Source organism: Toxotes jaculatrix, chromosome 3 (assembly GCF_017976425.1).
Source record: "Toxotes jaculatrix isolate fToxJac2 chromosome 3, fToxJac2.pri, whole genome shotgun sequence".
NCBI classification, from domain to species: domain Eukaryota; kingdom Metazoa; phylum Chordata; class Actinopteri; family Toxotidae; genus Toxotes; species Toxotes jaculatrix.
This window is the reverse complement of record NC_054396.1, coordinates 2,667,335-2,681,754: the sequence shown is the minus strand read 5'-3', so window position 1 is coordinate 2,681,754 and position 14,420 is coordinate 2,667,335. Positions and strand designations below refer to the sequence as shown.

The following is a 14,420-nucleotide window of genomic DNA, read 5'->3' as shown; positions in this document are numbered from 1 at the left end:
ATCGATTCATAAAATTGTTTTTTTCATCCCCGCTCTTCAAAATGCACGATCAAAGCTGGGTCACTAAGTGTGCAAAATGTGCCCCTAAAAGCCCCAGGTTCACTGTGTGCAAAGTAACATTATAATATATGGCTTTGATCTACATAGAACTTCTGAATGTTAACTGACATTGGAAAGGCCATTTTGTAGGTCCTGCTTTATTGCCTTCTGCTGTGCACACACACTCACATAGCTCTTCTTCAGATTCATTCATAGAATGGCTGATTTTTGCTTTATAAAATGCATACATTCATACATTGGTATACATCATAATGTAATAATGTATATGATATTTTAAAGAGCCAGTGGAAATTACTATTTTACAGCTGGGTCACTGTCCTACTCACTTTCTCAAGGCATAGTATAAATTAGGTTTCTTTCATGGCCAAATTAACCTGGCTGGGGGCTCTTGGGAAAAAATAAGTTAATGGGCCTGAATTGACCCCTTATATAATTGTATACAAAATAATCAATATGCACAATGTCAGCTAAAATAATGAATGTCCTAAAACTAGTTTTTGAAACAGGACCCTCTTAATCAGGCAATAAAGCAGGACCTGCCTGAAGGCATTTATCATGTCAGCTGATAATCAGCAGCATTATAAAAATGAAAACAATAGTCAGTTACTTTGCACAGGTCCCAACCACCCTGTTAGTGATCCAGCTGTGGATCCTTGCACCCACAGAAAAAGTCCTTCTGTTCATTTAGTGTTAATATTAGTAGATTTGTTTGCAAAACACGAATCCTCCTAAACAACTCACATGGTATTTTGATATTTAACACAGTTCCTTTTTGTTAAGTTCTGGTCACACTTGTTCGACCAGATTTGTAATCAAAGGGACAAATCACCTGGACTGTTTGATTATAGTTAGACTTAAATTGAACCTGCAAGACAGTAAAAGTTTTGGGTGCCAAACAATGACAAAAGTGCTTGTTTACAACACAATTTATACAATAAATATACAATAAATCATAACCATCCATAACAGAATCTGAATCAATGGGTCAAAATAGAAAAGTTGATTACTGGAACATTGTCCAAGAGTCACTGATTTTTTTTTTTTTCAAAGATGAAATCCACTAAACGGCAATAACAGTGTAATAAGTCCTTGGAAACTATATTTCCAAGGACTTATTACACTGTTAGACTGCCAGTCTGCTTTGAACCTGGGAAGTAACCATGTTTATAAAAGGTTCACTGTGCACTCTGATGTTATATTTTCATTGTTTTTCAATTGAATCTAATCTTAAATCTTTATTGGTTTTCAGTGGTCTAACAGTCTTAAAGTGAAAGCTAAACCTGGCTGCAACCCATGGGCAGGACCATGTGTGGCAGAAGGTCAACTGCAAATGAAGCTGTCAGCAGTGAAAGGTTTAGCATGACACTGAAGTGCCACCAGTGGTTCCTGTTCTGTATTGACTGGAAAGATCATTTCCACTGACGTGAGTGATAAAACTCCAGTGAAGGTTCTAAGAAGAATGGTCAAAACCAAAGAAGCAGATGCAGCATCTTTCTGTTAAACCTTCCCTGCTTGGTAAATATATATATATATATATATATATATATATATATATATATATATATATATATATATATATATATATATATATATAGCCTTTAAATGTATGTTGTTTTCCATATATGGCCTAAATAAACATCCTTAGAGGTCACTATATGTTCTTTATGTATGCTTCAGGTAGACATTAACAAAACAACACAAATAGTTTCAGTCATTTTTTAATTTTAAGATCAATAAAAAAAAGCAACAGAAAACTTTGGGAATGCACATTTTTTTAGAATATTTACATCAATATTCACAAAAAGTATAGACTGTGTCAAACTGCTACCCTGGAGAACGATCCTTTTACACAATAAAGTAATAAAATACTTAAAACATCCACATAAACAATATTCAAAGAATATAAAATAATTGAGAATTATATGACACAAATTATATTTCATACTTAATATTTAAAATGTATGTTAAAATAGGCTTGAATACAGTATTGTAAATGTGCAATTCATTTTGGAACTCCACTACGTAAAAGTCTTTTATTTTAGTATAAATACAGCCCCATGTTTGAATTGTTCCACTTGCTCCTGCCACTTTTTCTAACAGCATTAGCATGTTAACCTGCAGCTGCATTCGTTATGATGACAACATTCCGCTAAAAGCAATGACCTTTTTGGTTAGTGAACTTCATAGCAGTTGAATATGAAATGAATGAACAAAGAAATAGAAAGCTAACTGACTGATGAATAAACCAGCATCTTAGAGGTCAAGCGATTTCCGAAAGTGCTGCGCTCTTTGGGCCAGTTCTTTAGCAAACTCTTCAGCCTCGTGCAGAGCTTTCTTGTCTGGGAAGTGCACCGCCGCCTTCTTGGTGGCCACAGCCAGCTGCTTCAAGAGAGCACACAGGTGGTTGCTCTTACACAGGAGGCTCTGACTGGACTCTTGATGCTGGGCAGCCCTGCACAGGCTGTCCACCAGTCTCTGGCCCACCATGATCACCAACTTACTTTGTGAGATGAATTTTTCTGGTGGCTGGCCATCCTGAAGGCTGCCCACAAATCCCCCAATGGCCTTCTGGAGTGCGCCAAAGTAAAGTCGACAATGCTCTGACCGGGGGGATGGTCGATGTTCTTCTGAGCCACTGCTGGACTCAGAGGAATGACGCTTGTTTTCAGCCTGTGGAGAAATGGAGCAGAGAAGGTGAAGATGGCATCATATCATGTCTTATACTGACTGTACTGATTGCCAGGAAAGTCTTTAACCCGGGGAAGCTAAAATCTAAATTTCCAAGAGGCAAAATCCATGTGTGAACAGCTGATACTCACCTGTGCTTTGTCAGAGACTGGTGTGACATTTTCTTTTGGTTCCCTCTGCATTTTATTTTGTTGCTTTTCAAATTCATTCTTAGTCTAAGGAAAAGAAAAAAGCAAAAAGTAATAAATGTGCTTTGGTTTGTGTTAAAAGCTCAGCCAGTTGCTATAGTAACTCATGATGCATAAGATCAAAAGCATTTACCTGTAGCTCAACATAGTCATTGTCATCCTCCACTGAGCCCCCTCCTTCGCTCCCGTTAGGATTTTTCTTTATCTCCGGCCGACCTGTGGTGTTGGGAGGCTGTGGCTCTTTTGGAGAAGCTTTGAACAGAAGTTTGCCATTGGCAATGATGATGGACACCAGGCGCTTAACATCCTCTGGAATGGTTCGTGCCACCATAACGAAGCGTTCTAGTTGGTCAGGAGTCTGGACCTGCCCTGGGTCCTGGCACAGTGTGTTGAGGGGCCAGCCCGCCATGTTCAGAGCACTTATTGTTTGTTGTAGGATCACACCTGAGTCTTCTATGATGGACAGCTGTTTACAGAGCCTTGTCTGAAGGTTGGCATCAGTCAAACGCCGGGCATTACCCTTAACGTCCAGGGCAAAGTTTAGGAAGCATGTCAGAGAGCATACAATCCCTTCTGCTGCTTCTTTGATCTCCTCCAGGTGTTTCTGCAGATGCTGTTTGCTCCTCCAGTGACTGCTGACAAAATCCATGAGCTGGGGCACGGCCCTGCAAATGGACTCCTGCAGTTCCAGAAGTTTGCGGCAGGCCTCGTCTTGGCTGAGCGTGACCTCTCGCAAAGGTTCTGGAGAGGAGGAGCTCAGGGCTAGAGAGTCACAGGAGCTGGTGGAAGAGCTGGAGGCCGTGCTGATTCTTTGACTGTCTGCTGCTGAGAGATGTGGGATACCTCTCTTGTTGTCCTCCTGCACCAGTGACTCCACATTCCCTGGAAGATCCTGGAAAGAGGTACGGGCCAGAAAGTTCCTCATCCGGTGCAGGCATGCCTTGTTGAGTTCATGAACATTGCTTGAGTCACCTCTGCACTCTAGGGGTATATGGTCACTGGGGGGATCACTGAGAACTCGGCTGAAGGGTTCCTCTTGAGATGGGACAGCATATCCTGACTCCTCTGTAAGCATCTGAGTTGGGGGCTTGTCATAAATCGGGACCACTTTAGGTGGACTGGATTTTGGTATATCATAAACTGAGGGAGTTGGACTGCCTGTTGGCATGGGCCACACACGTGCTGGAAGAGTGTCATAGAGCTGCCTAGAAAAATTTTTGTTGGACATGGTGTCACAGGAGCCTTGAGGTGGACTTGGTTTCTCAGGACCCACAGGCACATCATAGATCCACTCAGGCTTGCGAGGGTTGGGAAGGGTGCTGTATCCACCAGTCTGTTTGGCCTCTGTGGCTGAGGGAACAGGGATATCATAGTTTGGGTCCTGAGGCAATGGTGGTGGAACTGCATACACCTGTGCACAAGAACAAGGTTGTCAATATCACAGTTCTGCAGAATGAAGAGGCCTTGAATGAAGGACCATTGAAACAGGTTAAAACACTTGCGTTTAGACATGGTCAGGCGATGGGAGGAGGCATTTCAGCCATGTCTTTCATATCTGATCGAAAAAGACACACTTCTTTTTTAATTACTCCAGCTGTCTACAGAGGCCATGCAATGGCTCATGATTTACTCACGCTATATGCACATAAATGCGACCTGAAGCATATTTTTACTCTTCAGTAAGTCAGCTACAGTGATTGTAACTCGGGCTCTGAGTGCTGCCTGAATGCACGACACAGGCAGAAGACTGAAGCTGCTGCTGATGCTCTGCTAACCTGTTGCTTTCACTACTCAGTCTGTGAAGACATGTTGTTCATTTGCTTCAAGCATACTGAACCCATGACAAAACGAAATACATAACAATGTGTAAAAAATGTTGAAATAAAGACGGCGTTTCAACGTGAGCACATCATAGGTTCCTTGTTTCATTAATGCCCCTAAATGTCTGAAACTTACATAAGCGTCTCCTGGAGTGCAACACCGTAAACTGTCCAGAGAGTCAAGTCTCTTCTCCAACTTGCAACTTGCAATCAGCGAGTGTTTTCGAGACACTTGTCTAGGAGTTGTTGATGCCTGGAAATAGAACATCACAATAACAGTGAAGATATCAAACCAAAACCCACTCAAGTGGCAGTATATTTACAAATTGTCTCTACTTTTGATCTTTTGTTGTTGTTGTGTATATTTTCAGGGGCTCACAGTGAAAAGAGAAGCTCGTCTTGATTGGCTCGGGACATCGTAGACTTCCCCTTTTGGACTGGACGCAATATTGAAGGATGAAGGCTGTAGACAAAACAGACAGACTGTAACATGTGGGAATGACTGGCAACCCTCACACTGCTTTGATCAAAGCAGCATCTACCTCATTGACCTCTGCATCAATGCCTTTATGGGGACAGTGTTTGCTCTGAAGCCTGGTGAGAGTGCCAGAGAACCCCATTATGCATGCACTTTGCCAATTAACGCAGCTCCGTAATAGAAACCATGCTGCTCACTGAATATTAGGTGGCTACTGCAGAAGGAAACAGGAGCCCCCTGGAGCAGGAGAGAAAAATGGTGAACATCTGTGTGTATTTCTCCCCACTCTCAGCTGCATAGGCACTCGTACAGACACTTCTGTATTTCTGGGGTCTCTGGTGGCACGGGCTGCTGTTTGCAGTTAAAAGTGTCTGAAGTCTGTGTCTGTTTGTCTTTTACAGGCCCATAAAGACCCTAGTGCTGCATGCCTGTCCCCATGGAGAGGCCCCCGGTCCCCATCTGTAAGCTCTTTTGCCAGCAGGGGTTTCACAGCATTGCATTTCTGCAGCAGTCTCCCTCTCTAATCATGAGAGCTAACATTTCCGAGGAAGAGAACCAACTTTGACCTTGGAGCAATAGACTGACTAACATCTACACTCAGATTTTTTTTTCTTTTCTACATAAACACAGACTCATGTTTGTAGAAAAAAAAACATTTTGTACCTTGTCTCCATCAAGTTTTTCTGGGCTGTGCTGAAGTGCTGACATTGGACTTTTTGAAGTAGCTGAAGGAGTGGACGGGACCTTGTATATCATGTCCATGCGTTCATAAGCTGCATTGCTGGGGGGCCTTGGGATCTGGTAGATATTTTGCATACTGTTATCAGTTTTAGCATCAGCTAAATTGGGGTTTTGTGCGACATGGCATAAGGAGCCTGCAGTGGTTCCAGTCTGTGGTAAGAGCTGCAGTCTGTTTGCAGGGGCCAGGCCATGTCGTCCATACAAAGAGCACATCCACCAGCCGCTGGTGCCGGCCACGTGTTGATCCATCACCATTACAATGTCACCTTTTCTGAAGGCCAGCTCGTCTGCGCACTCTGCGGTGTTGTCGTACAGAGCTTTGGCAAGTTTGCTCTAAAATAAAGAACAAAGAAAATGGACATAAAGATTAAGAGGCAAATCATGCACATAGGCAGGTACTGTGTGTCACTCTTACATGTACATGTAGACATGTTTGTCTACATGTACAAGTAAGATACGTGTACATGTAGACAAACTCCAGGAATCCTCAAATGCAACACTTTTCATTTTGTAATTTGCACATTTAGAAGGATGTTTTTACTTGAAACATTTTTTGATATGTGATACAATGTACGTCACAGCTGGCGTAGGCTTAGTGACATTTCCTCTTGCAAAATGTTGCTACAAGTTAGTCAGACACACAGACAGACGCAAGGCACAAAGTCATTTTAAAAAAATAATATTTAACACAACCAGTTGACACAAAGTCCCTGCGTCCCCTGTAAAAGTGTTGGAGTGTCTGTGAAACAAACAAAACACAGCTGAGCAGAACACTTTTTTTTTTGTTTTGAATGACATCTTCCTTTGCTCTTTATTTTCACTTCCTATTTGTGCTTCCTACTGAGAGATAAATGGAAGAACAAGTTTCTTCAAAGCTTCCTCTTGCAGGCTTGCGGGCATTCTATCTCATGACTCTAAAAATACATTGACTTGTGCTTATGAAACCTCTCACTTTACACATTTTGAATTTGTACTCTGCAGTCAAATGGAATGACAACTGTTCTATCTATCACATGTATATAAAACTCTCCACTGTCACTAATTAAACAGCTAGTAAATTACCCTGCTCTCGTCTGTATGTGACAAATCAAATGGGGCTAAGTGCATTGACCACAAACACTAATGTGTGGAAATATTATTTACTTTGCAGTGGTGGTGTGTGTTGTGCAGGTTCTCATAATGAGAAATCAGCTGTGGATAATGAACCATACCTTGACGCCAAAACCACTTACAGGAGTTGAGTTCACAGCCAGCAACGTGTGGTTTGACTTACTTTGCAGCCACACACATGCACACACCAAAAAAGCTTTCACGCTTATCTCATCGATTTAACTTTGTCTAATTCCTGTGAGAACCATGCAGTATTTTAAAACCACTGACAAATGAACCAAACCTAACTGTGTTGTTACTGTGCCATGATGTTATCACTCTTCCAAAAGCTGCTGTCCATCAGAAAATAAAAAGGTGACCAACAAAGGTGCAACATAACAGCTAGCTGCCAGTTCAGTGAGATGCATGACGCAGGTGTCACACTTTTCAAGGGGAGATGTGATAAAATTAGAAGGCAAACAATCTACGAACAGAGAGTTTTCTTTATGAAGTATATATGTGTGTTTTCATCTAAAAATTACAACTCAATCCCACAGAGCACCATCAAGCTCAATGGTGCCGCTATCAATAAACACTCTTGGATTTAAATAGTACTCGATGTAAGGCGTAGTTGCCTGACAATGAACGGCCATGCCACACAAACACACAACCTATGATTCAGTTTCCTGGTCCAGGGACCTGTGTTTCGTGACATGCCCCTGTTTCTCAGCCTACATTTCCTGTTTCTATCTTCACTATTAATAATAATGATTTAAAAAAAAAACTTCCCTCATTTTAAATACCATATATATTTCAAGATCTGAAACAAGATGACCTAACATCTTATTTTACAAATATATCTGGCTGCTACAGAAACAAACAACATGAAAAATGTTTCCAGTATAATTGTGTCATTTGGATTTAATGTTAGTGAGCAGTGCTAATAAAGACAATGCATATCGACACATACAGAAACATTATATACTGACTTGTACTGTACTTTAACTTTGTTGAGTCTTAGAAGGCATCGTTTTACAGTGATGATTACACTCTATTGTCAAAAGTAAAATGGACAATCCTCTTTTCAAACCAAGCCTTGTCACCCAAAATTCGTTTAGGCATCATATTAATGTTGCTGCTATAATCACACGTGGGTGGAATGTTGGGGTGTCCACATACTTTGGGCCATACCTTACAGTAAATTATTTGCACACCTCTGTGAAGGGAAGACCTACAGCACTTCAAGCTAACGCAAAAAATGAAGAAATGACACTGCAGCAACAAGCGCACCCCACACACCCTCACACACACACACACACACAACCCACAGCTGATAAGCCTGTGTGGTGGCTCTGCCTTCTCTCTGAGGGCGAATGCTCTGCAACAAAGAGCCCATTCACCATCAGAGCCCAACATGCTCAGCACCTGTTGGGATGCAGGCCTGTGGAGCACACTGACTGCAGCAGACCTTACCCCCCCCCCCCCCCCCCCCGCCCCTCCTCCCCCACCCAACACTCTCTCTCTCTCACACACACACACACACGCACACCAAGCCTCAGCAAACTCCCTGCCTAATCCTCTGGGTCATGCTACAGACATGCAGGCAAAATATGTCGGGTCAGATGACCGTCAGCCACCACACCACCCAGATTTACATTGTTGTACTTTCTCCTAGGAGTCGTCAGAATACGCTGTCCGTCATATCTATCTTAATTTGACTGATTGGTTTCAGGATCATCTCTACAAACTCTGCATTGTCTCCATCCAGCTTCCATGAAGAGGTGCATGTAAAACGCCTGCAGCGTTTTTAGTGCCTGTAATTGCTTTGGGCCACAAATGCCATTCAGACCAGAGCCTGCCGTGTGACCTGATTACTGGTGGCATGTCATTTTTTCAAACTTTACATTCACCTTCTGTTTAAACCACAGTTTCACCCATGATCTGAATTCAGGTCACTTGCCCTGAGAACAATTCTCCACCTCGCCTCATGCCGTTTACTCGTGTCCCTGGTTCTGTGTCTGTGTTGATCACCAAGTACAGTAACAAAGTCAGATTCAGCTGTGACTCTTTCGGATTCCTGCACACGCCTGCTTGTGCTGATCAGCCCCTCTGACAGCTGGCCTTCAGCACTTTAACCGCACAGCTGCCTCTGCCTCTCCCTCGCCTCCCCTGTCTCTCTGCTCCATCCTGTTCGCAAATTAACATCGGCCCACCAGACACAATGCAAGAAACGCTTTTTAAAAGCAGGAGCTTCTGTTCAGGCAATAAGCCACACCAAGCTGAATGAAGCTAAGTGGAGTCTATTGTGTTTGTGACACACGAACAATGAAAACCATGGATGCCCCTCGGGAGGTATGACTGATCAGAGCATGTTAGATGTGATGTGAGATGTGATTATTTTGCTCCATGATGCGTGTAGCAACAAAAAAACTGACAAGGGAAACATCATATACTGTCGTAGAAGGCATTGTTTTATAGAGATGATTACACTTTTTTTGCCAATAGTATATGGACAGGCCTGTCCACAGCCAAGCCTTATCACCCAACATCAGTGCTGGACCTCAACAATGCTCTGGTAGCTGGAAATCTGCAAGAAGAAGAGTGAAACTGTGTATTCAAGCACTGTATAACTCATCTAATCAGGTAACTGTTCTGCAGCCACTGACGTGCATTCATCAGGTATTTCAGTCCCCATTTTGCTGATGGGTAAACACAGTCCTTTCCCCATATTATCAGAGATCACCTGCAGAGACACACTATTAAGTCAACATAATAAGAGCGTCTAATCCCAGAGAGCCACTGGAACAGGAACCAGTCCAGGAAGAGGTTCAAAGTGTGGGAATGACACCATCTTGGTTCACTCAGACCTTTTGCCCCTTGACAGCCAAGGGTGGACCCTGGGGTCAGGTCAGCACCTCATCCATTAAACGTTCAGACAAATGCCAGGCCCAGCACAACACTCATGGTGGCGGTGAACAAATCTCTGTCACACATGTCTGAAAGAACATTTTCGAAAAAGAACTCATTTTCCCAGACAGAGTGGAAGGAGCAGGGTGTTTAAGATAAGCACATAGTTGAGATAATCTCTTCTCTTGAATTTGGACAGGAAGTCATCCTGTAAATATGACATATTAGACTTTCCCACAGTATCTTAGATACAAAGACGGGGGCAGCGGGGGAGACGAGGAGGAGAGACAGGGACAGACAGACAAGCAGAAGGGAAAAACAATGAATGAGACATTTGGTATTCCAGTAAATTCTTTTTCGACAAGTTGGGAATTTGTTCCTGGTTGATCAATTGGATCATCTTTAAATGATCCTCAGATGTGCTGATGTGGAAAATCACCTTTGTCAACCTTCTTTCCAAGCTAAATCAATTCAAGAAGAGGCCGTGGAGACTAATTCAAGCTCTGTGGCAGTGACACTGACTCGCTTCTGCTGCCCTGGTATTTCCTGTATTGGAACTGGTGAGAACTATGTCAAAATCTCATACACAAACACACACACACACACACACACACAACTGATGGAAACTTTCTGGGACCTTTCAGTGGACAATCAGCATTCCACGTAGGCAACTAATCTCACAGCAATAATAAGACAACAGAAAGAAAACAGAATGAGTTTCAAAACAAAACATAAAATAGTATGGCTATAAAAGGTCGTTGAAGTGATGATCTCTAAAAAAAAACAATTCCGTTCCTTTATGAAAGCAGATCTCAATCAACTCAGTTTACACCTTGTATGTGCTAAAATAACTGAACTGTCAGTTATTAGAAGACACTTTGGCTTTAAAGGAAGTGAATATGTAGGGCATAGGAGATGAGCTAGGGGAATTTTTACAGTACGAAGGGCAGAATGAGTTTTGAGGAGAAACTGTTAGAGCAGGACATCTGCTTGGTCTGCTTGTTTGACGAATATGGTTTGACCTTTCAAGCAAATCTCTGAAACTTCTGAAAGAACAAACCACAAAATTGTCCAAATACAAATGAAAAGGTGAATTCATAAGCAACAAGAGGCACCATTTGTCAATTCTCTCAGTGCTTTCTCTGCTACGTGACATCTTTACTTACCAGGGTGAGAGTGAGGGTCATATTTTCAGATTTGCAGCGTCAGATTAATCAGAGGTATCCTGAGGAGAGTTCTGACCACTGCATACATGTACGTTACTGGAAACGGCACAGTTTCCTACCAATGCCTTCACACCTATTCTACTGAGCAATATGTAGTGGTGGTAACATATGAAGAAACATATAGCAACATGGCAGCAATGGAACATGATGACTACTGAACTATGTCCGTCACACCTGCGCAAAAACTGCAGGTAATGATGAAAGCCCCAGTTCTGTCAGACGACCGTTTGCTAAATCGAGAACGAACTCTCAAAGACTGGTATGTAGCAAACATGGACGTAAAAACCGTAGGTTTCAAAATATCGACATTCGACATGTGTGTTCGACCTGGAGGACACAGTTTGGTAAGAAATTCTGAAAGGTAGCATGACCATTTATGTACAGAAAAAAAAAGAAAACTTGACAGGGTTCTTTTAAAATCCCAAACAGAGATGACAGCCTAAAAGCATAGGCCTTATGGGTCTGTACTGTAAGGATCACTGGCACAAACAATACGTATGTGCACGGTATTGGCAGTAGTATAAGTTATTTATTATTTTTTAACCATCTATTTCTGGCCACTTGAAGGGCAGCAAAACAAGCTGTGAACACAACATTTACATATTGTTACTATAAAAAAAAAATCCTTACAAAAATAGCTACTGAATACCTGCTGTTTGCTAACTTTGTCTTTCTGCTGTTTGGTGCATGGTGGGTAACGCAGAGTGGGTTTACTAGAGCGTTTATTCACTGCAAGCAACTGTGGGTGCTGGAAACAATGCTGATCAGAGTGGTGAGACCGAACAAAAACATTAAAGTTGTGGGTCGTAAAAACCAAATGAGCTGAAAGACATTAAAATGGTCTGCGGCGCAGAGGGAAAAGCATGGTTGGTGCTGAGTTTTACTTCTCTGTGGCTTTGAAACGACGAGCGACAATTATCACATCACACAAAGCAATTTTATGTGTTGTCAGACTGGCAGACTGATAAGCACCTGAGACATCCTTTTTCAGATAAACTTCCCACTAAAACCAAAGCTTAGGTCTCTGTCTGCTACATGAGACTTCACAGAAAAGGTGGTGGAAAGCCCCTTCTGTGTTGCAAGCCATTATTACCTAATGAAAATGATTAATCCTTTTATTTTTACCCAGCAAACTGAACCCATGCCTCAGTCCTACTGGCTATCGACTCAAGAAATTTGGTTTTCATCCTCTCTTTAGTCCATTGAGGATCTTCTTGCCCAGTTGGCCTGTATCCTCCACATATTTGGCAACAAAATGAACAAACAGAGCCTCTCACTCCTGAGGTAGATTAATGATCCTCAGCAGCTAAGCACATGGACTGACAAAACAAAAAAAGGACAGAGGGTGAATTAGACCCCCCCCCAAAAAAAAAAATGATTTCAGCTTCCTTCCTGAACAGGATGCTGCCATTTCTCCATGCCAGCCTCCTGCTGTGTAAGTCCTCATGACTGTCTACTGACTCCTGCTCTCAGATGATAAAAACAGACAGCACACGAGGCATCCCAAAATAGCTCTCTGTGAGCTAGAAAGGAAAGATATTCCAATACAAAATTTCAGGGTGAGATTGCTTAAGCCGACCGTTAGTCATCAAGCAAATCAGTCTTTTTTTTTTTTTTTTTTTTTTTTTTTTTTTTTGAAAGAAATAAGATGAGCTCAGTCACACGGTTGCTTTGTATGGGAAAATGTCGGGATGATGCATTTCCTTTCCCTCTGCTGTGACACACAGATAGGTCCTGGGAAGAGGATGCTTTACGTTACAGTAATTACATCAATGCCTTTTGAAACTTTTCCACACAAAGACCCACAAACCATATACTGACTGCTCTGAGAGAAATAACTAGACTAAGGTTAAAAAAAAAAAAAAAAAAAAAAAAAAAGGTTCTCTCGTTGCACTAACTTTAATGTTTCCCCCCCGCTGCTCTTGGCAAATGTGCACTTCTATTTATTCAGTCTGTGGACTGTAGAGGTGAAATGATGCAGGTAAATCCCGCTGATAATTTCTTGATCAAGCTGCAGACAGACACAGAAGTGCACCGGCATTGAGTAAACAGACTCAATACAACTTTTGCATCATCCAGCCAAGTTGGCCAGCTGAGGTCAAAGAGGCAGCGAGATGGAGAGACGGCGTGAAGGTTCAACAGACGAGGAACCAGACCAGCCACTGAAGGCTCCCTCAGCATATTCTTCAAACACAAGCTATGCACACAGATAAAAGCAACACGTGTGTGCAAGGTTTTAAAGATCATTTAAAAAAAAAAAAAAAAAACATGGGGGAAATTTGCTGTCATGTTTTAATGTTAAGGTCTTTTTAAGATGTGTGAACGAGACATTAATTGATTTTATCATTTGTAACTCAGTGTAAAATGAATCTAAATATTACAGATGCAGACGTTTACATGCAGAGTGCAACATTAAGGATCTTAAACTCTCGCCTAACGTCCCAATTATTTGTTTGTGAGCAGACTGAGTCGATAATCTCACTTCTAAAGGCTTGTGAGTTAATGAGGCTCGTAAAGTTTGACTCTCAGCTCGGTGTGAGGATCAGCCCTCTCAGGTTACAGCCTACAGTGGAGCAGGTCAGAGGGGCTGTGTGTAGAAATAGGTGGTAGCTGACACCGCAAGTTAAAGTGAAATCCAAGCAGGTGGTCTACAAGGACATTCCTCTGGATGAGCAACAGTAGACCACTGAGCAGATACGAAAGACATCACAGCACAAATTCAAAAGTTGTGTTTGAAATGATTCACAACACAATCTGAGCTGTGAAACAATTTGAAGTCTTAGCTAATGGAGCAGCTGCAGTACTCACCATGTTTGAGAAGCGGGTTGTGTTTAGTTTCCACACAGAGAAATAAGTCTGTCCACAGAGGGTCAGTTTTCAGTGAACCATCTCCACCATGAGTGTGTGTGAAGAAGACTCTTGGGGATTTACTCCTCTAGTGTGTTTCACACGCATATTGTCTGAGCTGTCACTGAGAAGCAGACTGTTTTACACCGTGGGTGGGGAAACCAAGCTTTCCTGCAGCCCCATTGGTCAGAGACCCCCCCCCCCCCCCCCCCCCTCCCCTTCTCTGTAGCTGCCCCACCCCGACAATGTTTCTTTTTTTTTTTTTACTCAATTTCATGCCACTCTGTTTCCCCTCTATCTTTCTGATAAAAGGGAAGTGCATCTCCAAGTATACCATTAGTTTACCTTTTAAAATAACTAAGGGAATTTTTGGTAC

The 14,420-nt window shown here is 42.2% G+C and overlaps 1 protein-coding gene across 1 annotated transcript; it reads right to left on the bottom strand.

Annotated features, from left to right (window-relative positions):
- Positions 1-1,771: 1,771 nt before the first annotated feature.
- cass4 (Cas scaffold protein family member 4) lies at positions 1,772-14,145 on the bottom strand. Its single transcript, XM_041035087.1, has 7 exons — positions 14,006-14,145; positions 5,898-6,308; positions 5,136-5,219; positions 4,893-5,009; positions 3,070-4,347; positions 2,880-2,963; positions 1,772-2,730 (listed from the first exon to the last, which is right to left on the bottom strand). Exons 1-7 carry the CDS (start codon positions 14,006-14,008, stop codon positions 2,314-2,316), a joined length of 2,394 nt encoding a protein of 797 aa, XP_040891021.1. The 5' UTR covers positions 14,009-14,145; the 3' UTR covers positions 1,772-2,313.
- Positions 14,146-14,420: the final 275 nt, after the last annotated feature.

Excerpts from the sequence above, each read along its gene's own strand:
- cass4 (XM_041035087.1), bottom strand. Across the intron at positions 4,348-4,892 it reads GCACTCCAGGAGACGCTTAT|GTGTATGCAGTTCCACCACC; the intron begins GTAAGTTTCAGA and ends TCTTGTGCACAG. Across the intron at positions 2,731-2,879 it reads CAGTCTCTGACAAAGCACAG|GCTGAAAACAAGCGTCATTC; the intron begins GTGAGTATCAGC and ends ATTTCTCCACAG.